This window comes from Trifolium pratense, linkage group LG1 (genome assembly GCF_020283565.1).
Source record: "Trifolium pratense cultivar HEN17-A07 linkage group LG1, ARS_RC_1.1, whole genome shotgun sequence".
Classification (NCBI taxonomy): Eukaryota; Viridiplantae; Streptophyta; class Magnoliopsida; order Fabales; family Fabaceae; genus Trifolium; species Trifolium pratense.
This window is the reverse complement of record NC_060059.1, coordinates 34511238-34538862: the sequence shown is the minus strand read 5'-3', so window position 1 is coordinate 34538862 and position 27625 is coordinate 34511238. Positions and strand designations below refer to the sequence as shown.

The window sequence follows — 27625 nt, the reverse complement described above, 5'->3', positions numbered from 1 at the left end:
TGCATACTTTGCTATGCAATATTTTGGCTGTTAAGTTTTGTATGATTATTAGTAGCTAAAAATGTTTTTGCAATGTTTTTGATTATGAATGCATTATGTGTTATTTTATTTTTTTTTTTAAAAAATGAAAGACGCAAAATAATTTTTTTTTTTAATAAGAGATAAACAATAATGTCATACTACTGTCATAATTTGACAGAAAAATATAGGAATTTTGTTAATATTTGATATCGTGGATCTTCGTGGAACCGTGGGGATCTGTCAGGATGGGGACAAATATTCTCCCATGCGGACGGCGATGGAGGCAAAATTTTCCCCGCGTGCACTTTGGGGCGGGGAACATGGAAGCTTCTCCCGCACATTCCCTGCCCCTTTGACATCCCTATATGAGGGGTAAGAGCTTCAGAAATAGGGTGAATGATTCATAGTGTTTTATTGATTTTATTGAAAGATCTGATCTCATTGATTTACCTCTCATCGGGAGGTGCTTTATATGGTTTCATGGTGAAACTTTTTACGTTAGAAAAACAATCAATAATACTAATACGAGTTAATTAAAGAATCATATGCGACCAACCATGTACATATTAATGGCCTTTTCCTATTTTCTCCTCCATTTCTCACCAAAAGTGGAGAGAAAGCAAAAAGACATGGGATCCACCAATTATTATTCTCTCTTCTCATTTTCTCTCATTGCAAAACAAGAAAAATTTCTAACTTCTCTTCTCTTTGTCTTCTCTCTCTTCTCTATTTCACTCGTACCAAACAAAGGCTAAAAGAAGAGAGACGGCCACGAGCTTCGTGAAATATTCGAGATAAACTAATATATAATTATTTTTATTGTATTTATCTTATTATTTCTATATTTTTTCAATATTATTTTATAGTAAAATTACGATGAAAGATACAAACTTTAGAATATTATTAAAAATAAGGAAAATGCTAACTAGTGCCCCCGGGGCACTAGTTAAGGATACTAATTATAGTAAAATTACATTGAAACTTGTGTAGTCAATGTTTATAAAATATAAAAAGTATCATTTCCAATGCAAAAATTCCTTTTTTTGTATCCTTAACTAGTGCCCCGGGGGCAGTAGCGGAGCTAGGGGGTGGCCAAGCAGGGCCATGGCCCACCCCCAAAAATTGGAAATTACTTAAATACCCATATACATATGTAAAATTATAAGGATACGCTATATATATTAATAAACGCGACAAAGTATCATGAAAGTGTAGTTGGCCGAGTGGTTAAAGCTGGTGATTTTAGGAGTGAAGCTCGGGTTCAAGTCCTACTGACTCCATTTTTTAATTTATCTATTTTGTTTTTTAAAAAAATCATTTTCATTGTTTTTTTTTAATATGCAAAATCATTTTCATTGTGTTTTCATGCAAGTATTAGTTCAAACTTAATTATTTTGAGTCACATAGTATACTAAATTATTTTAAGATATGCACTTTAATTTTTGAATGACCAACTTTTTTTAAGGGAGCCAAACTTATGGCATTTTCTCTCGAGTGATCAACTTTATATGTTATAATTTTTTAGCGGCCCACCCAAAAAAAAAATCCTGGCTCCGCCACTGCCCGGGGGCACTAGTTAGCATGACCCTAAAAATAATAAGGACAAATTTGTAAATTTGGTAGTAAACAATTTTATTATATTATTATAGATTATAGAATTAGATTAATTTTTATCGATTATTATTTATTTATTTTAATATAATAATATAATAATGAAGAAAAAGACAGCCTAGTCCATAAAATTAGAATTTTGATCAAGGTTTACGAGGGCACTTAAGGAAACTCGGTAACTAAGAATCTTATATTAAAAAAAACAAATCTTATATTTAAAAAAAAAATTAAATAAATAAGGGCGATGAGGGGGTAGTTAAGGAAACTTAGAGCTAAATAAGAATCTTCTTATATTAATAATTCTCTTGCTCTCTCTTTTTCTATTCGAATTCGAAGTTGGAACTATCTCTCCCTCCCGCGCCTTCGGGTTCTTCTAACGCATCTTCCTCTTCGATTCCAACGCGCATCTTTCCCCATCGCATCGTCTTCGATTCGAACACACAACTTTCTCTATCATCTTCGATTTGGAATTACAATGGTTGGTTTCACTCTACTTTTTTTGAATTTAGGGTTACATGAGTGATTTTTTATAAGTGATTTGATTTCATGCTTTTGCTGATTTCAATTATTCTCACTTTTGTGTTTATTATTGAATTTGGAACGTAAGTTGTGTATTTATTGTGGGAATAATTCTGAATAATTCTTGGTTAGTTTTGTATTTATTGGATTTGGAACACAAAATTTGATTTCAGTAAAATCTGTGGTGTTTTGTTTTTGCTGAAATTACAGGAGGACATGGAACGCAAATTTGAGCAAAGGTTTGCTAGAATGGAAGCTCAAAATGCAGAAACCGCCAAGAAAATTTTCGGAATCTTGGAGAGTTTAATTCAGAAGGTCAACTCGATCGAGAAGCCTCCTGCTGATAGTGCTGTTATCGGACTCGGCACAGTCACGGAGGAGAAGCCGCTCGGCACAGTCACAGAGGAGAAGCCGCCTTCCCATGTCGGCATTGAGGCCAACTTGAATGGCCTAGTGAGTGATGATCATAATTAGTTAAATAGGGATAGGGTTAAGTAGATGCATCTGTTATTTTTATTGTCTTTGCTGTGGGATTGAGACCTTGTACTTCAAAACTTTACTATCATTAATAATAAACCCTTTGTTTTGGTATTTCAAAACTTTCTGTAAAACTTTATTATTGTCTTTCATTTTGTGTTAATTTGAAGGAGTTACCTGCTGAATTGTCTAAAGCTAAGCAAGAAATCTTTGAGAAGGAAAAGGTTTGTCAAAATTTAAAAAGAGATACAAAGTTAGAAATCTCTGTGTTCTTTTAATGTTTGAATTTGCACATGTAGGAACTGACGGAACTGAAAAAACTTGATGTGAAGGTTAGATTATTTTCATCTTTTAATTGCACAATTAACTTCTAAATATTTCAAAATAAGTTAATGTATAAAAAACAAGTTAAGCCAGCATATTCACATTTGGTCCTTGTATTTTGCAGAGAAGAAAAACAATATCTGAGTTGTTGATATCTACTTCAAAGGCTGAGAGAAAAGAAACAAGGTTAAAAGTACGTCAAGACTCATTAAGACTTGGAAGTGTCGACTTTATCAGGTATAGGGGAGCATTGTGACAAATACTTCTTTATTTCTTATTTTATAAAATTTTTATGTAGTTTTTCTTTTATGAATTTTAGTGCTGGAACTGTTTTATCCGAGGTCTGGAAGGATGGTCATGTGTTCAGCGATCTGAATGCGAAACAGGTATGCCTAACCTCTTTCTTCCCCTTTGTATTTATTTATTGAATTTATTATGCAATAATGGTATTTGGTAGTATGATCATAAAGATGTCACGCCCTCTTTGGGAAAATTTCTTAATATATTGGGATTCAAGATGAGATTTGTATTGCATGAATATTGTATGTACATTATAAAAACAAAATGATTGATCCTGATGTAGCACATCATTGTTAAATTAAACTGTCTGTAAAGATATTATTTATGTGTTTCATTTGTGCAACAATGGTTTTATGGGCCTCTCATTAAAGATCTCAGATTCTAAATATTATCTAACTTTTCATTTTTGATTTTGTTCAATTGATGGTTAAATACAATTATTAGGATGGTGGTGTCATCGAACTTCCTAGCGTTTTCCTTTTCAGTACTATTTGGGAATAGCTTATTGTATATTTTGTGAATGTTTCTATAACTTCTGTGTTAGTTTGTTTTTCCAATTGCAACCATTTCCTATACTGTAGTTTGCATTAGTAATATCATGAATTCCCTTATCTCTTGATTGATTTATGTTTTACAGGAAAAACTACAAGAAGAAAGAGAGGCAATTGAACAACAGTTACTCAAGATAACACCATCTGGTGCGACTCGGTTTCCTTTTTTCTTCAACACTTGTCTTCCTAAATTTTGGAAAGAGAGGCACAAATTAGATAGTAGGAACAAATTGGATAGTGCACAATAATTGTACCAATTGTCATTATAACATATACCATGGATCATAATGTACCTGTGCACTATCTAATTTGTTTGCATCAACATTTAATAGCCTTCACTATTTATTTATTTATTTATTTATTTATTTATATATGTTACCCTGATATTATTATAAACCATGAATATGCTCCTTAAGAAGAACAATTAACACAATAGATATCTGTTTCAGGCTATCAGATACTGCTAGACGACTATCTTTTTTTGTTCACATTATTCTGCTCACTTTCTAATATTGTTTTGCTGGTCCTTTTCTACGATTTAAGATGAGGGTGATGGCATAGAGGCAGAAGTCTATCAATGTCAACTTGACAGAAATGGACAAGTAAGTTGATACTTCTTTGATTATTCAATTTTCTTTTTATGTTTCTAATGTAGGAACAATTTTCAGGAACAAGAAGCTGTTTTGGAACAGAGGGACCGCTATGAACTAGAGAAGGAAAGACTAATCCGTGAAATGAAACGCATACGGGATGAAGATGGTTCACGGTTCAATGGCTTTCAGATTCTAAAAGACCGTTATGTCCTTCTAAATCTTCTCGGAAAGGGAGGATACGGCGAGGTGTACAAGGTCTAAACTTTACAGTTTTATCTTATTTATATTACTTGGAAAATATCATACAAGGTTAACTCAGTAAAACCAGAATCTTGTAACCAAAAAAAAGTAAAACCAGAATCCTAGAGAGTTCCTTTGCCTTTATTGGCAATTGTAAATAAATACCTTTTTAGTGATTTAACGTAAGAAATATCCAGCAGGCTTTTGACTTGGCGGAACATAGATACGTTGCCTGCAAGATTCATGGTGTAAATGTTCAATGGAGTGAAGCGATCAAGCAAAATTACATCAAGCACACAAATCGGGAGTGTCGTATTCACAAGAGCTTGGTCCATGATCACATTGTTCGTATATGGGAGATCTTTCTGATTGATAAAAATACAGGCTGCAGTGTTCAAGAGTATTGTATGGGTATATACACCTCTTCTGTTTTCTCATAAAATAATTATTTTGTTGACATTTGTCATAAACTACGGGTCTGCTTGGGTTGAGTTATTTGAGCTTATTATATACTAGCATAAGAACTTGTGAGACTGTGTGAGAGAGCTTATGAAAACAACTTATGACATGTTCATAAGCTGTTTTCAGTTTATTTCCATACACTCTAGGATAGCTCATGAAAATAATTAATTTATAACTTACATGTAAACAATTTGATTTGATTTTATCTTTATTATCGAAATAGCTTTTAAATAAGCACTTATACAATAAACACGTATGCTATAAGTGCTGAATTAAGTTGTTCACCACTTCTTCCTTTGATCCTCCTTTGTTCTACCAGGGAAAGATCTTGATGCTCTTCTTAAAGCATCTCCTATATTGCCTGAGAGGGAGGCAAGAGTCATTTTGGTTCAGATTTTCCACGCTCTTGTTTACTTGAACACAAGAACACAGAAGATCATCCATTATGATTTAAAGCCCGGAAATGTTTTGTTTGATGAGTTTGGAGTTGCAAAATTAACTGATTTTGGTCTTAGCAAGATAGTAGAGAATGATGTGGGATCCCAGGGTATGGAGCTTACGTCCCACGGGGCTGGAACTTATTGGTTAGTGAGGAAGATTATTGTTGTAGGATATAAAATTTTGAAGTGTTCCAAATTTGTTGATTTTAAGTTTCAGTCTCTTTGATATACATTAAATTTGACGCTCCTTTCATATTTGCACGAGCTTTCCACATTTGCTTGAATAAAATCTCTTTTTGACTTCTTTTTGTTTTTGATTTATAGGTATTTGCCGCCTGAATGCTTTGACTTTAGAAAAACACCTCTTATATCATCCAAGGTCAATACTTCGGGATAGCTTTTTCTGTGTTAGGATGTTGGTATTGTGCAAACAACTCAGTAATCATTTTACATTTCTGACTTATGAAAAACAGGTTGATGTCTGGTCTGCTGGTATATTGTTTTATCAAATGCTCTTTGGCAAACGTCCTTTTGGACATGGCCAAACACAAGAGAGTATACTTCGTGAAAACACAATTATTGAGGCACGCATGGTTGAATTTCCCCCAATGCCTACTGTTTCTGACGAGGCAAAGGTGAGTTGAGACCTTTCATGACAATTACCGCCTGTGGCCAATTGTTCTTTGCTCATCTTTGATTTATTTATGTTAGTCTATTATTCAATGTGTAAGCGCAATTAGCCTAGAGAACTTATCTGAATGTGCAATTTCTCTACTCTGTATCACAATGCCATTAAAATGTTAGTGGTTTGATAGTTGAAAGTAATTTGCACAATGAAAAAGTATCAGCAGTGCAATATATTTTTTCATTTAAAAATTTATCTTTCTAATTATCATCACCAGAACCATAATAATATTTAGTCATTGTATTCTCTAAGTAACAAACTCTATAGTTAAAATAGCAACTGTTGAAGTAAGAAACAAACTAGTATTTGCTGCCTACAAATATCACTGTGAATCCTGACAATTATCTCCGCTGCATGTACAAATTTGACAGGCATTTATTCGGCGTTGTCTAACCTATAATCAGGCTGAGAGACCAGATGTATTGATTATTGCTCAAGATCCATATCTCACCTTTGTTACTCTCTCACCTGACCAAGAAAGCATGCTAAACATCTGACAAAATTGTATAGGCCCTAAAGATTTTCTTATCTTGAATGAGTTGGGGAAATAATTTTTCCCATTTTGAAAGGAATTCTTGTTTTGTTCATGCGTTTAATATTTGGTTCAAAATACCGGAGTAGCAAAATGCAAGTTGGGTGACTTGACCCTAAAAGGGTCATGATGTATAGGTAGGTAAGAAAGTTTTCTCGACTTTATAATATTCTTTTTGCAGCCAAATTATATAAGCATTCCTCAATATATCATATTAGTTATCATATTAGTCAATTTGTAGTTCTGTAGTTTGTTGTTGTTTTCACATTCTCCTCAGAATTTAGTGGGACGTACGCCCATGGAATCATACTGAGAATGGGGAATAACAACATTCCGGAGATTAAAGTGTGGGTCCTTTTGAACAATGATATTTATATTGCTAGCATAAATCACTTAGTTACCCTTTTCTGCCTAAGACTCGATGCGCATTTCTGGTAGAAGTTGAGAGCTACCTTAGACACGTTTGATAGACGACTGGTCTCAGGTCTCAGGGGTTCTTTTCTTTCTCTATTGAAATGCATGCACTATTTCTGCTCGCTCCGCTTTCACAATAAGAAAAGCTTTATAGAATAGTGTTATTAAGATTCCATACTTGACACAATGGTAATTAGTGACATAGAAATTATAGATCTCATAAGTTATTGGTATGCTTGTAAGTTTTTTGTGTTTGAAATGTTTGCATTTCATGAATTGCCTCAATCATACAGTGTGAAATATATGTATATAGTAGTTTTGTTATTTTTTTTTTGGTCTGTTATTAGATAGTTGGTTAAGCAATTCTTGTTTGTTGCCTTATTTTTTTCCTTGTGTGTAGTTTGACGGCAATAAGATTTTTACAGTTGTAAACATGCAATATATATAGTACTGTTTGTATTATTTGCTGCCCATGCTTGCTTTTATGATTATACGACACTATTTAGGCGATGTGCTGAATTGCTATTTTATGCATGTACGAGTATAACCTTTTAAGTTGTAAATAAATGTAGCTTGTCATATTTGCCACACCTACAAGTGTTGCTATGAGTTTTATGTACTTGCCATCTATGTATGTACAATCTTATTTATCAGGTGACCCTTTTTGAACTTGCCATGCCTCATAGTTGAATTTCCCGTCTGATAGTAAAATTTTGGAAGTTTTAGGTGCTTTAAAAAGGGTAGCTTTATGTCTTTCGTCGACCTGAGATACCTTAAAATTGTCAATTTCACAGTGAAGCACAATTTTCCTTAGTCAGGGATCGAGCATTCTTTTGTCGAGTCTGTTACTACTTCCTGAATTTGACTCTGCCCCAACTGAATGTTATTCTAAATCCTATCAGTTTTACTAAGCTTGTTAATCAAGTGTTTTGTTTCATGTCCCTCAGATTAGGATTAATTTTATTACTTTGATTATTTAAAGTAAAGTTTGGTTTGATTTTTGTAACTCACCGGACAAGTTAATTGTTCAGATAGAACATTGAACTATGCTGCAAATTAAAGTTCCCTTCTGTTATGACAGAGTGTGTGTTTCAACTTGATGTGTTGCTAGTATATTGTTAACTGCTTGTCGTCATTGCCTTGGATATTAAAATTTGTCTGTTAGAAAGAATGACAATTAAGAATCGTATTTGAGAGGGACGTTGGAGACCTAGTATTTTAAGTTAGATCGTTTTCTTAAAAAAAAAAGTTAGATCGTTGAAATTTTGGTAGGTGGAGTTACAAATTGTTGGATATGCCTTGAAATCTCAGTTACAAGAAGTCAGAAAAATCTTTGTTGAATCTTTTTGCATCTTTGATGTTTTGAAGATTTTTTGGGAAAAAAATATATTTTCTTGGAAGATACTTTGACTTGGATTTGTTTTATTTTAAAACAGATTTGTTACTAATTTTTTGGCATATTATTTTTCTATAAATAGGGAGTGCTTTATTCATAGAAAAATTGAGAGAGAGAGAGAGAAAGAGAGTAGAGATGTAGAGGCAAGGATTAGGGTTTGCCACCACACAAGGGCTAGGGTCTTAGAGAGGAAAAAGGGTTTTTTCTCTTGGTACAACTCTAGGGTGGGCGAACTATCTTTGTGGTACACCTTGGGAAACACTTATCAAATTGAGTCTCTTGGCCACGGGAAGAGATTCGGGTTTTGGGTAGAATTAGGATTAATTCTTGTAACCCAATTGGGAATTTCTTTGTAGCGTTACTCTTTGATATAGTGGAACGGAGGGGCTGCTCTCTCCCCCAGACTAGGTCATTATTGGACCGAACTGGGTAAACAAATATCGTGTTCTTTCTTCTCCTTTATCTTCTTTATCGGTGTTGTTATTATTATTGCTTATTCTGCTTAATTATTTGGTTGTCGTTCTATTGCTCCACACATCAAGTTCTTTTATTGGTGTGATTTTATAGACGAATTCACAACAATTGGCGCCCACCGTGGGGCAATTGGAACAATTTGAAGTGAGCACCATGGGTTCTAAGTCGGATATCGAGGGACTTTTCGAAAGCAATTTGGAATTGTGGAAAGTGAAGATGAAAGCAATTTTAATGTTCGGGATGATGGGTAAAACATGGAGTGTTGTTATCCGGTGCCTCGAAGATAACGAGTTAATGGAGATGGAGAAGACGGTCGGCCTGGAGAGGCGGTGGTAATAATACTCGGGTTACTTCTGAAACAACAACTTTATTATGAGGATGCGGAGGTGCTAGTGGAAGTTGGGAACCGATGGAGTGTTGAGTCATGGACGTTGGATACTCCTATCACATGTGGTCAAAGAAGGAATACTTTGAGACTCTAGAGCTAGTTGAAGGTGGAGTCGTTCATCTTGAAAACGTAAAGCTTAAAGGTTCAAGGTATGGGTTCAGGTTGTCTTACGAAGTTTGACGATCGTGAGTTTCTTTACACGATGTGAGGTATGTTTCTGAACTTAGATGCAAAGATATATGGTATGCATCAATAACTAGTGGTGATTCTCATAATGTGGTTGAGTTGTGGGACTTCGGGTGGACCTGTTAGTGACATGAGTTTAGTTGGACTAGTGAACAAGGTTTACTAGGTGTTGAACTGAACTGGAATTGTTGGATACTAACAATAGCTTGAAGTATGTTTCAGAGGAGTTGAAGAGGTCTTGCGTGTTACAAGGTGGAGATCATGGTGGATATACTTTGGTGGAAACTCGGTTTGAGTTGGAGTCTTCCATTAGTGGTAGACAGTCAACATTAGCTCTTGGCTATCTAATCGGAGATAGGGAGAAGAGTGGTATTGTTGAACCGAAGGGGATGACCATGGAGACCTTGTGGGTTATGTTTCAATTGTGGCTGAAGAAGTGCAAGACCTTGAGAGGATCTTCAGGGAGGCAATTGAAAGCAACATGTGATCAGACTTGGTAACTTGTAAGACTGCTGGAGGTAGTTGGATACAAGGAGAGTTTGATGTTGCAGCTTGTGGAACCGCCTAAAATTCCAAGGTTGGTTTGGAGCCAGGCAAAACTTCGAGAGTACGGAAGGCATTCCGGGGTCGAAGAGTGGTGAAGGCTTGTAGGGCTATCGCAAAAATCCATGGATAGTCGGAGGCAAGCGATTCTTCAGGAGGACGGAAAAGGCACAATCCGGGGGCTGAAGAGGGATGGTGGAGCTTGTTGAGCTATCTAAAATGCCGATGATAGTGGGGAACAAGCGTTTCTTCAGGGAGGTACGAAGTTGACCACTTCGGAGTCTGAAGAGGGTGCGGTGAATCTTGTGGGGCTACCTAAAATCCTATGGTAGTGGGATGCAAGATCTTCATGAGAGCGGAAGGCATTCCGAGGATGAAGAGCGAGGTACAATCCGGTGATCTTGAATAGAAGATTCAAGATGGAGAGAGCAGCACGGTGGTTGATCGGATCACCATCGATTTAAAGGCAAGGTGGAGAATTGTTGGATATGCCTTGAAATCTCAGTTACAAGAAGTCAGAAAAATCTTTGTTGAATCTTTTTGCATCTTTGATGTTTTGAAGATTTTTTGGGAAAAAAATATATTTTCTTGGAAGATACTTTGACTTGGATTTGTTTTATTTTAAAACAGATTTGTTACTAATTTTTTGGCATATTATTTTTCTATAAATAGGGAGTGCTTTATTCATAGAAAAATTGAGAGAGAGAGAGAGAAAGAGAGTAGAGATGTAGAGGCAAGGATTAGGGTTTGCCACCACACAAGGGCTAGGGTCTTAGAGAGGAAAAAGGGTTTTTTCTCTTGGTACAACTCTAGGGTGGGCGAACTATCTTTGTGGTACACCTTGGGAAACACTTATCAAATTGAGTCTCTTGGCCACGGGAAGAGATTCGGGTTTTGGGTAGAATTAGGATTAATTCTTGTAACCCAATTGGGAATTTCTTTGTAGCGTTACTCTTTGATATAGTGGAACGGAGGGGCTGCTCTCTCCCCCAGACTAGGTCATTATTGGACCGAACTGGGTAAACAAATATCGTGTTCTTTCTTCTCCTTTATCTTCTTTATCGGTGTTGTTATTATTATTGCTTATTCTGCTTAATTATTTGGTTGTCGTTCTATTGCTCCACACATCAAGTTCTTTTATTGGTGTGATTTTATAGACGAATTCACAACACAAATTCTATAGTATCTCGTTAAGAAAATTATTATTAGGCATAAATGCATACCATGTGGTTGTGTAAGAATTGTGGGGTAGTAAGGTTTCGAGTTTTATCAGAGTAGTGCAGCAAGAGTTCGGAAGTATTAGATAAACAATGGAATTTCGGGGACGTTTTTTTTTTTAATGGAGGTAACCCAACCTAGAGGTACCTATTTGTACCTAACTAGCTGTATCCTCAAATATATTAAAGGTCATGACTCTGAGTGATTTTTTTTTTAACCAAAGGTATCCTCTGCGCGCAACTGCGAAGATTAATTTCCTCGAGGTCACTGAGATCCATTTAAGGGGTTGACTTCTCCTAACAAATGTTTCTCCATACGTACCGTCTGGGGATCGAACCCATGACCAAATGCTTAAGAGATCCAAGTATCTATCACTTGTGTCCAGTGATTTACATATTAATTAAATAGAATTATAATTAGTTATTATACAAAGGGGATAGTGGGCAATTGTTAAGTTAATAAGGATATTTTTGGTAATTGGCCTTCACACTTATAAAGGAGAGAAATCAGATTTCCATTCTCCAGTTTTGAGCAATTTTCATGAAATCTCTATTCATGAAGATTGGTGAGAAAACTAGAGTTCGAAGAATGGTTAGGAATTGTTGGGAAAAACCGGCATAGAGAAAATAAAAGAACGCTATTAACAACACAAGAATATAATGTGGAAACTCCAAACCGAAGAAAAAATCACGGTCGTTGTCAAAACCGACAACCAAAGAATAAACACTATGTGAAAATTGTTACAACACATAGACTTCACTCTCAACCATCCCATGCCGCAGTACACCCACACTCTCCAAAGTAAATATTTGAACTACATCTCAAATACTTTTAAACAAGAGCATAAGAGAAAAGAAAAACGACACAAATATAAACTTAAAGTGTTTACAAGTGTTACTACTTGGTGTGTTGAAACAAGGAACTTGAGGTCTAACACATCAAGTACTTTTTATTTCTTTCTTTGCTTGCATTTTTCAAGTACCATGTCTAAGACATTTTGTCTATTAAGTTAGTTTAATTATAAAAAATTCTGATCTTACTTAGATGTTATTGTCATGTTTTTATTTTATTTGAAGATCTCTAGTGTTGTACTTAACATATGTTACAATGTAATTTGGAGAAATATGATAGATTGTAATTTTTGAGGCACTGTGAGATGAGGGGAATGTAATATTGGATGCCATAAGTTTTTCTTATATTGCTCATTTTGAATTCAAGGTCGTTCCGCCACCATTGCCTGATAAGCCTGATTGGGAAATCGATCTTTATATATGATCTCTAGTTCTTAAGTTCTGCGCATATTGGAAATGTATTGCTTCATGCATTTTATTCATTTCATTTCATGCATTTTATTCACTTAATTCATATTGCTTCACGCATATTGATAAATCGTGTTGTGTATTTAATTCACACACACACACACACACAGCCCGATGCTCAATCTCAAGATGCTAAGGCTCAGGCTAAGCTTGACGCTTACGGGTTTGCTTCGACTTAGGTGGCCTTTCACCTTTGGCAAGTTCCTCAGCTGTACATTAGAGTAGTTCACATCCTAGGATGGGAATCGTAACAAGTCAGAAAAAACAAAAAAAAGAAACTTAAATAAACTATGAAATCCGGACTCACCTCTTGTTTAACAACTTTGTTCTTCATTCACTTATTTCTTGATTTCAACAACAAATAAACAAAAAAACCTTTAATTTAGTCGAATTTTTCGCGTTTTGGGGGTTTGAGAGGTTTTTGGAGGGTTTTTTTTTACGTTTTTAAAAATTGTTGAATACTTCTATCACATCTTATTTGGATATATACATGCACACTGCTTAGTTGGATCATTCTAATTGATAATATAAAAAAAATTAACAAACATTCTTTATGAATCTATTAGAATTGTCGACCTCTTCTAGTTTTGATCTTTCATTAAATTCTTTTAGTTTTGTCTCTTAAGAAAATTTTGTTAGCTTATGAGAATAATTTGACTTAATTTATTTTAGGGTCATGCTAGCTGGTGTCCCCGGGACACTGGTTAAAAAAATAAAAAAAAGAAAGTTTTGAATAGAAAATAACACTATTTAAACTTTTGAGACGTTGATTGCACAAACTCTAATGTCAAATTACTATTTTTGCTCCCTTATTAAACCCGAAGTTTGGCCGCGAGATAATTAAAGCATTATGATAAGTGCTTATATTACTACAAGTCTTCAATTTTGGGTTGAGTCTAACTCAACTATATAAAATTGACTTGTGATGTGCAAATTGTTCACTATTTATACCACATCTCCAGGGTTTGATAGAAGATGGTACAATGATTCTTGAAATTTAAATTGGTTCTAATTCAGCTCTACAAAACTGACTGACTTATAAGGAGAAAAGAGAACCATCCACTATTTATAGACACATTTCCGGACTGTATATATAATCCAATGTGAAACTCTTAACTCTTAACAATAAGCGCTTAATTAAGTTGTTTATTCCAATTTGTTTTACAATGAGTGGTAATTCAATAAATAAATTAATAAATAGATGAAAATTTTGCACAACTCATTTCTTGCAATCTCATTTCTTAGAAGTTGTATTTGTTGCAATCTATTTTCTATTCGTTCTTTTGCCTTCTCCTTCTTAGCTATTTCTCTACGTTCTGAGAGATTTTTACACACCTAACCAGATAATAATCAATTAAACATTTGACTTTGAAGTAGTATTACTAAAGTATTAAGTTGAATGTTTTTGCCGTCTCCAAAAGAAGAATTAGTTTTGAATGTTCCTATCAAATGGTGGTTCATATCCCTAATTGGGTGGGTTTAACTCATGCACGCGTCTTGTTTTATAATTTGATTAATGACACAACTCATTGATAATTTGGGCGTATTTACCCATCAACTAAGAAGAAATAAACTTATATATATATATATATATATATATATATATATATATATATATATATATATACACACACACACGTGAAACAAAAGTCAAAAGCAAATGACATGTGACACATCCGAAAACTGAAATGAGATCAGGTTGTTTCCTTGGAATCAATTATTGAGGTACTAGAGGAAGACCATGACCTGCCAGTACTATCATCTCCAACATCCTTAGATGATAGATCTTGTGGATAAAAGTAAGGCTTATCAGGAATTTGTAAGTCCCCATCTTCTTCTTCAAGCATCTCCAACACTTTATACATTGGAGGACGATCACCAGGTTTTGTTTGTATACACCACAAAGCTACAATCATCATTTTCTTTGCCAATTTCGTTTCATGATTTGTATCATTCTCAATTAGTAATTCCCTTCCATCTTGTAATTGATCATAAACCCAAAAAGGAAAATAAATTTGGCTAGATTGCTCAGCAAATGCATTCAAGTTCTTCCTTCTACTTGCCATCTCCATTAACAACATCCCAAAGCTATAAACATCAGCTTTGTAAGATATTGTGCCGACATTTCTGTAGAATAGTTCAGGAGCCATGTATCCAATGGTTCCTCTTGCTGCAGTTAATGACACAATACTTTTATCTGTAGGACAAAGTCTAGCTAACCCGAAATCAGAAACTTTTGGATTGAAATTCTCATCAAGAAGAATATTATGAGGCTTTATGTCAAAGTGTAGAATTTTCATATTACATCCATTATGCAAGTACTCAATGCCTCGAGCCACTCCAAGAGAAATGACATACAATTTTTCACAACTCAAGGAATATTTCTCATCAGTATGCGAATATATGTATTTTTCGAGTGATCCATTTGGCATGAATTCATATATAAGAGCACGTTTTGAGCCCTCGACACAAAAACCAATGAGGTGTACTACATTAACATGGTGAATCCTACCAATGGTTGCAACTTCATTAACAAAATCTTGACCGTTTGACTTGCCTTTGTCCAATAATTTGACTGCTACAGTCGACCACTTCGAAGTTTTCCTTTAAAAACAGATCCATAACCTCCACTTCCTAGTTTTGTCTTGAATTGTTGTGTTATCTTTTTAATGTCTTTGTAAGAGTATCTTATAGGCATAATACTATTGTCACTACGTAGAAAATCTTCGATACCATCATACACAGATAAATGTTTTCGTCGCCATTTGTAGATTAATAATACAATGATACATGGCGCTCCAAGAACAAATTTAACACCACTAAACAAACCAAGTAACATAGCTGCAAAGAAAAGGAATTTAGTGCAGTAGAAGATAAATCATAAAATTGTTATCTAAAGTCAATTTGATATCAGACAAAAAATTGAATGTTGAAATTTTAGTCTTTTTGCTAAACAAAATATTCTTGATTTACGCCATGTTTGAATTAGTTTATTTTTGAGCTTATGCAAACAGCTCATGCAAAGTTTATGTAATATTATAAGTTTGTCAAAGTAATTTATGATAAAATAGTTTATAAAAATACAATTTTCACTAGTGTGAACTTATAAAATAACATAAAACCTAATTTATATTGCATAAGCTATTTGCATAAGCTCAAAAATAAGCTAATCCAAATAGGGCCTTAAAACTAAAAGAATTGCCCTAATTTTGTTTACTCAATTTTAAATATTAAATTGAGATAGCTTCAATATATTTATTTTTTACAGGCTAGCTTCAATATTTTGATGGCTTCGGGCTATGTTTGGATTCATTACGAAGAAAGATAGAGAAAATGAAATTATACTATATTTTATAATGTCAAATTTCTGGAATGGTGTTGTATATTTCAATCAATATATGTATATTTTCATATAAAATTGATTTTTAATCGAGTTTAGCAATCTATCTGAGATTTTTGTATTTTATTTTTTACAACTTCATAATCTATATATATAAATCCTAAATAGTTCTTCTACCACTAATCCTAACCCTAATTATATTAACCAATCATAGCTTTTAAATCATTTTCTTTAAAAAATAAATAATAAAAAAATTAACAATTATAATTAATTGTTTATTTAGCAACATGCCACATTATTTCTAATGATTTGTCATATGCCACATTTAATTTGAAGCATTCATATCATCATATGTCTTTTCATTTCATTTCTATTCATACACCATTATCCTTTTCATATGCCCATTTTAATTACCAAGAAATCTAATGGTTTCCAATGAAAAGTTTTTTTAAGCAATGAAAAGTTATAAAAATTTAATTTCATATAAACACTTATCTTTTCGGTGGACATTATAAATACGTTTTTATTTCTTTGTTTGTTTTTCAATTCTTTCCACCACCTTAGTCATTTGGAATTAATTGATTTTCTTCTTTACCTATGTTTTTTTTTTATCTTCCTTTCACATTCACCTCTTCATCCTTATTATTTTTTCATGTTGTTCCTTTTTAATGAGCTTGCTCATGGTATTAGGTAATAGTTCGTCATTTTAACTATTTTCGTTTCCTCCCATAATTACTTGCATTCAAGATATTTACAACAGTAGTTTTAATTCATATGCTTTGAATATCTATAAAATCTTTTGTTTTGTAGATATACCAATTTAGATTGGTTGATCTAACAAATACTTTATTTTAATTTTTGTCGTATAAGTATTGCCGTCTTTTTGGTTCGGGTAGCTACGACAATGTTCCTCTAAAGGCTAATATAAAAATAAAAATTCATGTGAATTCTTAACGTATTGTCTTTTATATATATATATATATATATGGGGGCTGCTAATTTAGACCCAGTTGGGTCTAAATTAGCAAGGTGCACCTTTTGAGTTGGACAAAAATACCCATTTTTTATTTTTTTGGAAGAATAGAGCAACAGAGGCATTTCTGTAATTTTCTGCAATTTTACGCGCGCCCCCCACTTCTTTTTCCCCCCCCAGGACACGTGTCACGCTGTTATTTGCCAAAACCAAAGCGCGTGCAGCACACGCGCCGACAGGCGCGAGTGGTCTGAAGGCTGACGCGGAGAGAGAAACCTTTTTGAAAGGTCAGGACACGTGTCAGCATATGAATGGGTCTGCGTGATTTTTTCCATTTTATACTTTAAACTCGATTATTTCGTCGTAAATTAATTTTTTATTTTTTAATTTTTATACCAAAATTCATAATTTTTTTTTCTCTACAAATAGAGACTTGGTTCGTTTGATTTGGACACCGAAAAAAAAACGCAATTTTTCACTACTTTAAACTCGATTATTTCGTCGTAAATTAATTTTTTTTTATTTATTTTTTATACCAAAATTCATAATTTTTTTTTCTCTACAAATAGAGACTTGGTTCGTTTGATTTGGACACAGAAAAAAAAATCCAATTTTTCACTACCTTAATCTCATTTTTCACTACCTTACATCAACTCACTGAAACCATTCTACCAGAAAAATGGTTTCGGAGTACAAATCTCTGAAACCATTCTACAAGCTAAATGGTTTCAGAAGCAAATAACTAATAATCAACTTACTGAAACCATTTTACCAGCAAAATGGTTTCAGATTACAACTTTCTGAAACCATTCTACCAGATAAATGGTTTCAGAAGCAAACACAATTAATAAATTACTCACTGAAACCATTCTACCAGTAAAATGGTTTCAGAATACAACTATGTGCAACCATTCTACATGCTAAATGGTTTCAGAAGCAAATAACTAATAATCAACTTACTGAAACCATTCTACCAGCAAAATGGTTTCAGATTACAACTCTCTGAAACCATTGTACCAGATAAATGGTTTCAGAAGCAAACACAATTAATAAATTACTCACTGAAACCATTCTACCAGTAAAATGGTTTCAGAATACAACTATGTGCAACCATTCTACAAGCTAAATGGTTTCAGAAGCAAATAACTAATAATCAACTTACTGAAACCATTATACCAGCAAAATGGTTTCAGATTACAACTCTCTGAAACCATTGTACCAGATAAATGGTTTCAGAAGCAAACACAATTAATAAATTACTCACTGAAACCATTCTACCAGTAAAATGGTTTCAGAATACAACTATGTGCAACCATTCTACAAGCTAAATGGTTTCAGAAGCAAATAACTAATAATCAACTTACTGAAACCATTCTACCAGCAAAATGGTTTCAGATTACAACTCTCTGAAACCATTGTACCAGATAAATGGTTTCAGAAGCAAACATTAGTTTTTAATTATCGTTTTATCTCATTTAAGGTAGTGAAAAATTGCGTTTTTTTTTTTCGGTGTCCAAATCGAACGAACCAAATCTCTATTTGTAGGAAAAAAAATTATGAATTTTGGTATAAAAAATAAAAAATAAAAAATTAATTTACGACGAAATAATCGAGTTTAAAGTAGTGAAAAATTGCGTTTTTTTTTCGGTGTCCAAATCAAACAAACCAAGTCTCTATTTGTAGAGAAAAAAAAATTATGAATTTTGGTATAAAAATTAAAAAATAAAAAATTAATTTACGACGAAATAATCGAGTTTAAAGCATAAAATGGAAAAAATCACGCAGACCCATTCATATGCTGACACGTGGCTGCCTTTTTCAAAAGTAAAATTTTCTCTCTCCAGCTTATAATCTAGTGTGGCGCAGACAAGATGGTAGGATGATCTGGGCTGTCTGATCAATCAGACAGCCTTAATGAGATCACATCTTGACTGTCTGATGGAAATCAACGTTCTGTAACCATGGTCCTTCCATACACGCGCGACACTGGATCCACGTCTATTAATTTTTAAGAAGGTGGGGGCGCGTGTCAGTATTTTTTTTTTTTATGTAAAATTACAGAAATGCCCCTGTTGCTCTATTCTTTCAAAAATTAAAAGAATGGGTATTTTGGTCCAATTGAAAAGGTGCACCTTGCTAACTTAGACCTAACTAGGGTCTAAGTTAGAAAACCCCTATATATATATATATATATATATATATATATGACTTAGGAGAAGAGGATAAACACTTCTATTTTCACTTTTGTTACGTCCTTACTTATGAAAAATGATAGCTCATGTAAGTATATTTTGTCATCTTTTTAAGTGATTTTAAGATTATTTTATACAAACTTTTGAATAGATTATTTTGAGAGATTCATATAAAGATAATGTGAAGTATTTTCATTTTGATTGTGAGCCGCAATTTTATATCTATTTTACTTTAGTAGTTTTCTTTTATTTGGAAATTGGTTTTTAACACTTTAGTTTATCATTTCTTTATGAAGGAATTTTAATGATTTGGTGGATAAGTCGGTGCACATGCCATGTAAAGAAAGGTAAAATTATTTATAAAATTGTTACTATTGTATTTTCCATGTTATAATATAAAACAACGCATCACATCCGTGCATCGCACGGGTAAGGGTCTAGCAATCTATCTGAGATTTTTGTATTTTATTTTTTACAACTTCATAATTTATAACAACATTTAACATTATATGTGAATGATGTGAGCAAAAAATAATAATTAAAATATATGCATTACAAATTTGATTACATTAGAACGAAGTTTTATTAAATGATAGAAATGCAGGTTATAATATAAGAGGGGAGGGGAATGAAATTCAAGCTTCTTTTAAGGGAGGGGAGCGTGATTATAATTTGTACAAAGAGGGAAGAAGAGTGTATATTTTAACATAAGAATGAAGAATAGTGTAATTTAAACCTCTTTCAAGGTAGGTGATGAGTGAGATTATAATTTGAAAGTGTATATTTTAACATAAAGGAGGATGGTAGTGTAATTTAAATATCTCACAAAAGATGGAAATTTAATTTACTCTTTTAAATTTAAATCTAAAGTCGTGTATAGAACTTTGTGTTTGATCTGATAAAGGATAAATACTTGACATAACAACACAACATATGACAGAACAGCACATAACAAACTTGTATGATATTGAACAATATATGCCTCAGTCTTATACGATGTTTGATGAACAAAATGATATTTTGGTATTTTAGGCAACTTGTACTTGAGACAAAAAGTTATGTTGTGGTTTGGTGAGAGACAAAATTTCTGTTTTTGTCTTGTTCCTTGCCTTTCGGTTTGTCCAGTCCCTGAACACTTTTACAATCAAATACAGTACAACTATAGTTGTCCTGTTCAGTCCTTATTTTTTAGCAAATCAAACGCACAACTAAAGACAAACATTTTAAAAAAATTTGATATTATATAAATTATTAATTTTTTATTTATTTTTAGTTTCTTCACGAGATTTTGTCCTATGTCCATTTCAATGACCAATTTTTTTGTGGACTCCAAAGCTAATGCAAATCCACTCCCCTATAATTTTTTTAAATAAGTGATAAGACCTCACTAACAGAAAATGATCATATGTTGCTAAACACATATTTATACCATAGAATCTTATTAACAGAAAGTTAACAAGAAACAAAATATCATACAAAATATTTATTCCTAATAAAAGTTAAAAAATTTGAAGCTCATATATGTTGCTAAAAACATGACTTCACTATTTTTTTTATCAAGGACTTCACTCTTTTGCTCTGTTTGGTAAGTCCAATAAGCTAGCTTATAGCTTATTGGACGAGCTTATAAGCTTGTTTGATAAAAATGTGAAGTGTTTGGTAACGAGCTTTTCTCACGAGCTTATAGCTTTTTTTGAGATGCTATTTCAAGTAGCGTTTGAGCTTATAGCTTATAGCTTTTTACAGTTTTTTCCATTTTTAACCTTTAATTTAATTTTATTATTTTTTATAAAATAAAAAACTACCCACTAAAACAAAAACTACCCACTACATATAAATGTCCTTTTATGTCTTTTTATATTTATCAATTATTTAAAAAGCTAATTTTACCAAACACTTTAATTTCAATCAGCTAGCTTTTCAGCTATCAGCTATAAGCTAGCTTTTCAGCTATCAGCTAGCTTTTCAGCTATAAACTAGCTTATAGCTTTATTTTACCAAACAGAGCCAAGTGTTTGGTAAAATTAGCTTTTAAAGTGGTTATTAAATATAAAATTACATAATTGATAGTGGGTAGTTTATTTTTTAGAGTGGGTAGTTATTAAATTAAAGGGTAAAAATGGAATAAAGTGTAAAAAGCTATAAGCTATAAGCTCAAATGCTACTTGAAATAGCATCTGAAAAAAAGCTATAAGCTAGTGCAAAAAGCTTGTTACCAAACACCTCTAATTTTTTGAAACAAGCTTATAAGCTCATATAATAAGCTATAAGCTAGCTTATTTGTGTTACCAAACAGAGCCTTCAAGTAGCATTTGAGCTTATAGCTTATAGCTTTTTACACTTTATTCCATTTTTACCCTTTAATTTAATAACTACCCACTCTAAAAAATAAACTACCCACTATCAATTATGTAATTTTATATTTAATAACCATTTTAAAAGCTAATTTTACCAAACACTTTAATTTCAATAAGCTAGCTTTTCAGCTATCAGCTATAAGCTAGCTTTTCAGCTATCAGCTAACTTATCAGCTATCAGCTAGCTTATAGCTTATTTTTACCAATCCACGACCTGCTATACTAACAAAAGATCTCTCAATTTTTTTGTTTTAAGTTCCATACATTCTTGAGGGGACAATTTAGTTTTGTTTTTTGTTGAATTTATTGTTGAGTATAAATATAATTGACTTGAAATGCAAGAGTTACCTATGTTAATCAAGATAGACGTGACTACGATCTCCAGGAAACTCCATTCTTCTGCAATAACATACATGAAATATGGTTAACAAACAAACTATCGGTTTTCCTTCAAAAAAAAAAAAACTATCGGTTTGTCTAATATGGTCAATTGAATTAGAATTTGGGGACATAATTGATGTTATTATTTTTTGATAACAGGGAGGGCCTGAGCTCAATAGTACTATGTACACATGAAAGCAAATGAATTCGAGAAAAAAAAAGAAAAAAGAATATGCATCGACAATGTAAAATAATTTTACATCGTCTACCAATCATAACCATATTTTTTGTCACATTATTCCATTTAACTCTAGTTTCTTAATATGACATAGAAAATTAAACAATTTTTATTGGTCGTCAGTGTAAAATTAACGGGTTTTTCTAAACTATCCCTTTATAGAAAATTGAACAACTCATATGCATTTGATACTCCCACACTTAGAATAATCTACAAGAAACAAAAAGAGAAAAACAATAAACTCGGAGAAAGTCGTTTGGAGCAAATTACCTAGATGCACATAAACGTTGACTATTTTTATCCACGTATCGATACCAATACCACCCATCTTTACAGAGACTGTTGAACCAAGAAACTTCAAATCCATAAAACATCATACGACGGATGTCTGAACAAGAAATGTTGTTGCCACGACGACCACCATGTTCCAGAGGCCAAGATGTGAGATACATAAACTCTATACGACACTCGTCTCCCAAATCCAATTCCGAAAGAGGTTTGTCGTATCCAAATTCAATATAATTGACATAGAAGGACTTCTCACGTGTAATGTTCATACAAGCACCACCTTCATCAAAGTAAATACCAGAAGAATTTTGGACATTATTCGGACATCTCACATATAATATAGACTTCACCAATGAGTTATCGTGATCTCCATACACTTGGTAAGGCATGCCTATTGGTTCATCGGATTTTGGAGTGAAATTATAGAGGCCTAGTGGATGAGGAGGGAGGGAATAATTAGAAGAAGAACCAAGATTATTGAAATTCAATAATCTTATAGTGAAGTTATTGTAATTAATTGATTGTACATAGTATTTTCCAGATTCATAGTACAAAATCAATTGGTTATTGTTCTCACATGATAACATGTACCTTTTGTCGCCACATTTTTTCGGACTGTCTTTCAGCCGGAAAGGGTGGCTGATGTTATGGACACCGCATCTTCGTGAACATGAATCTTCATGTTCATCACCATACACTTTGTTGTAAGGGAATAGAATTAGTATTAGTAACACTACAACAAAGGTTAATGATGCTGAGGTTAATGATGACATTTTTTTGTTTAATTTTATGATTGCAAAATTCATATTTCTATATCAAATTAGTTAGTGGCAGTATCGTGGAAGCTGCATTTATCAAGCTCGTAGACTTTTCCATTAAATTATAAAAGTCATCGGATTATTCTGATGGGTGTTGACTAGAGTACTAACTAATTATGAGTCGTAAGTTAGCAAGCTCCAAGACTTTTTTAATTTAAAAAGTCATCCGATTAATCTGATAGATTTTGACATAAGTACTAGATTAATTATGAGCTAGACTTATTGGCAGGCACTATATAATTGAATATTTTGTCATAGTTGAATGGTATTGAGAAAAACATTGAAAATAAATCACGATGACAACCTATATATTAGCCAGGACGGTCAATATTTTTTGTTAGTCGTATTTTTTTTATTCTATTCTTAGATCAAGTGTAGTGGTGTTGAATTTGGGGTGTTGAATGAAGGTCAACATGTTGAAACCATTGGAGTGGGGGTGTTTAATGTGATTTGGAGGAGGGAGATGATGAATGAATTCAACATGTTGAATCTGCATAAAGGGGGACGCGTGCCGCTTCTTAATTTGCCAAGCCAGGCGCGTGCGTCACACGCGCGGACAGGGCGCGTGTGTGCGCAGAGGAAGAGAGAGAATTTGTTTTTTTAAAATAAAGGGTGCCACTTGTCAGCTGCTGATTGGTTCGCTGAATTTTTATGATTTTTATCCTTTGAACTCAATTATCTCATTGCAAATTAATTTTTTATTTTTTTACCAAAATTCGTGATTTTTTTTTCTCTACAAATAGAGACTTAGTTCATTTCATTTAGACACAGAAAAAAACCAAGTTTTTCACTATCTTAATCTATTATTATCTTTCTAATTAGTCTTTCTTTTGAAGTTTTAATATTTTTTTAGTGAAATAGATCCCAACAATTCTTCTAATCTTTTGTATCGTACTAATTACGTTACTTGTGTGTTGTATTTTAAATTAAGTTAAGATGATTTGTATGGTATAATTTCATTAATATATTTTGTTTTTATTACAAAAAACTAAAAAATAAATCGTTAAGTGTTAATTATTTTAATTTAATTTTAATCGATAATTGTAATTTTATGTAATTATAAAAACAAAAATATAAATTTAAATAAGAATATGAAATAAAAAGTGGTGGGGTAGAGAAAGTGGTGGGGTAGAGTGTTGAATGAAAAAAACTATTGGAGAGGGTAAAAGTTGAATAAGTGTTGAATTATTATGTGGAAGAAAGAGAAAATGATGTGGAGTGTTGGGAAGTGAAAAAGTGGTGTTGAATTTATTTCGCCATTGTATATGGTCTTAGTTGTATTGAGTTTGGAGTGTTGTGATATTTTAGATAACGTTATTTAGTCAATGAAGTTTATCACTTGTTTACTCATACTGCCGTCCCAGATACACTGGTGGCTAACCAGGAAGCTATTTGAAATAAAATAGCTCATTTGGAGGTATCGTTGTTTGCTCGAAGATTGCTAAAGAATAAGTTGCTATCTAAGGATAACCTGCGCCATGGAATGAATCGATTGGATTCTATGTTGTGCGTAGGATTGTGGAGTCGCTGAAACCTCCGATCACCTGCTTTTCAATCGTAAATTTCCTACTTCTCTTTGGTGTAAAATTATGCATTGGTTAGGTATATCTTGCTCTATTTCAAATTCAACAAATGAGCATGCTATGCAATTTTTTAATACTTATTTGTTTAGAAAAGCAGTTCGTCAAGGTATTCAAACAGTTTGGTTGGCTTGTTGTTGGACTATTTGAAAGGAAATAAATAGCAGGGTTTTCTCCGATCAAGGGGTCTCAACCGATGTGTTGCTTGATAAGATAAAAACTCTTGCTTGGTGGCGTCGAAGACTCAACAAAATAATTTTAATTATTGTTTAAATAGTTGGTGGATTCATCCTCTAGCTTGTTTAGGGATTCAATATGGTTAATGAGTTGCTTTGATTTACTACAATTTTGAACATATTTACTTTGTAATTTTTCTTTTAGGCACACCTTGTGCTTAATATATTATTTTAATATATTCATTTGGTTTCTTAAAAAATGTATGCGAATATGTACCTGATTATGATTGATCCACAAATAATATTTAATATAGAAAAATCAATAAATACTATTTGTAAACCAATCAGAATCATCCAAATGTACCGGTACATATTCTCGTAATATGTGTACCGAATGTATCAAAAGTTCTCTCTTCGTAACATAACCTCTGTTCTCTATCCGCCGCCCCAAACTTTCTTCTTCTCCAAAATCCAAAACTGTCACTCAAGATGTAGCCACCAACGTTGGTTGTGCGAAGAGGTGTCTTGTCCCTCCGCATCACCTGCAAACCCCATCGGGGGGTGTGTTTCCTTTCCGATGAGGTATGATAACCGCCAAAGATTTCTTGGAAGCAAGTAAAGCTCAAAGATTTTTTAAAGTCTTGGGATTAATTCCGATAGAGGAAGATTTTTTTCCGCTTACTTCTTTTCTTTTTTTCCGTTTACTTCTTCACATGCGGACAACACCAATCCATAAACCAGGCCATAGTAAGAAGACTTCTCCACTGTCCATGTACAACCACTTGAAGGCAGCATCGTGGAATCTAGCAAGAAGACTTGTATGATTGACTTGAATTAACCAATTAATACGCTATAGGTGCCATTTGAATATGACTTATTATTTTTGAGCTTACCAAAATAATTTATGCAAATTTGTGTAAAAAAAAAAATAATTTATGTAAATAAATAAACTTTTATGTTAATTCATAAGTTCTCACTAATAAAGGCTGTATCTTTATAAGCTATTTTTTCATAAACCAGTACTACCTTCAAAGGCTTATAATAATATATAAAAACTTATTTATTTGCATAAACTCAAAAATAAGTCAATCTAATCGGCTCTTAAAGACAAAAATTCAATGTGTATGTTGAAATTTGGGGAATTTAGGTGAAAGAATATGAGAAAATAATAAGAAACAATAAAATATTATTGATAATGATGTCAATAACCCTAATTACAATATTTACATTAATCAAATAGTATGATACTACATTGGTATTTATAACCAAGTGAATAAATTTAAATCTAAACTAAATCCCTTTATTATAGGGCTAAGAATAAACAAACCAAATCGAGATATTTTTTCAACAAATAATATTATAATATTTTCTATTCTAACACTCCCCCTCAAGCTAAAGCTTACTAAGCTTTAAGCTTACTAAGCTTTAAGCTTGTTACAAAATTAACCCTGAAAATAAATTAAATCCATTGATAGCAAGCCAACAAAGAGCAGCAACCAAAGAAGCAGTAGAGGAGAGGTCGAAGAGATGAATCCATATCAAATTAAGTAAAAATACCCGCGGATTGAAACGGGGTCCCGCAGATTAAAGAATCACAAACGAGTAACTGTGGTTAAAGGTAACGGGACCCGCGGATTAAAGAATCACAAACGGGTAACGAGATTAAAGGTAACTGGGACCCGCGGATTAAAGAATCACAAACGGGTAACGGGATTAAAGGTAACTGGGACCCGCGGATTAAAGAATCACAAAGGGTAACAGGATTAAAGGTAACAGGGACCCGCGGATTAAAGAATCACAAACGGGTAACAAAATAAAAAGAAATTTCAATGACGACTAGAGTTTATATGAAAAAAAGGTTAAGTAAAGCATATATGAACAAAAAGGTAAGTAAAACGAAGAATAATCGAGAGTTAAATCTCGGGGAAAATTGCAGCGGAATTATGTTTTAAGGTGGATACCATGGCTCTGATACCATGTTGAAATTTGGGGAATTTAGGTGAAAGAATATGAGAAAATAACAAGGAACAATAAAATATTATTGATAATGATGTCAATAACCCTAATTACAATATTTACATTATTTACATTAATCAAATAGTATGATACTACCTTGGTATTTATAACCAAGTGAATAAATTTAAATCTAAACTAAATCCCTTTATTATAGGGCTAAGAATAAACAAACCAAATCGAGATATTTTTTCAACAAATAATATTATAATATTTTCTATTCTAACACTCCCCCTCAAGCTAAAGCTTACTAAGCTTTAAGCTTGTTACAAAATTAACCCTGAAAATAAATTAAATCCATTGATAGCAAGCCAACAAAGAGCAGCAACCAAAAAAGCAGTAGAGGAGAGGCCGAAGAGATGAATCCATATCAAATTAAGTAAAAATACCCGCAGATTGAAACGGGGGCCCGCAGATTAAAGAATCACAAACGAGTAACTGTGGTTAAAGGTAACGGGACCCGCAGATTAAAGAATCACAAACGGGTAACGAGATTAAAGGTAACGGAGACCCGCAGATTAAAGAATCACAAACGGGTAACGGGATTAAAGGTAACTGGGACCCGCAGATTAAAGA

General features: G+C 33.0%; 1 protein-coding gene and 1 pseudogene across 1 annotated transcript; one reads left to right on the top strand and one right to left on the bottom strand.

Moving 5' to 3' along the window:
• The first annotated feature begins 1960 nt into the window (after window positions 1-1960).
• Window positions 1961-6887, top strand: LOC123892981 (serine/threonine-protein kinase TOUSLED-like). The gene is made up of 12 exons (XM_045942897.1): window positions 1961-2110; window positions 2362-2604; window positions 2928-2960; window positions 3077-3189; window positions 3272-3338; window positions 3890-3960; window positions 4459-4651; window positions 4837-5047; window positions 5418-5682; window positions 5863-5917; window positions 6012-6173; window positions 6595-6887. Exons 1-12 carry the CDS (start codon window positions 2108-2110, stop codon window positions 6718-6720), a joined length of 1542 nt encoding a protein of 513 aa, XP_045798853.1. The 5' UTR covers window positions 1961-2107; the 3' UTR covers window positions 6721-6887.
• A 7450-nt stretch (window positions 6888-14337) lies between these two features.
• Window positions 14338-23269, bottom strand: LOC123887261 (annotated as a pseudogene).
• Between the last annotated feature and the right edge of the window lie 4356 nt (window positions 23270-27625).

What these genes read in the sequence shown, in the direction of transcription:
- LOC123892981 (XM_045942897.1), top strand. An exon ending in TGAAAAAACTTGATGTGAAG is followed by an intron (nt 2,961 to 3,076) that starts GTTAGATTATTT and finishes TGTATTTTGCAG; the next exon opens with AGAAGAAAAACAATATCTGA. An exon ending in GCGATCTGAATGCGAAACAG is followed by an intron (nt 3,339 to 3,889) that starts GTATGCCTAACC and finishes TATGTTTTACAG; the next exon opens with GAAAAACTACAAGAAGAAAG.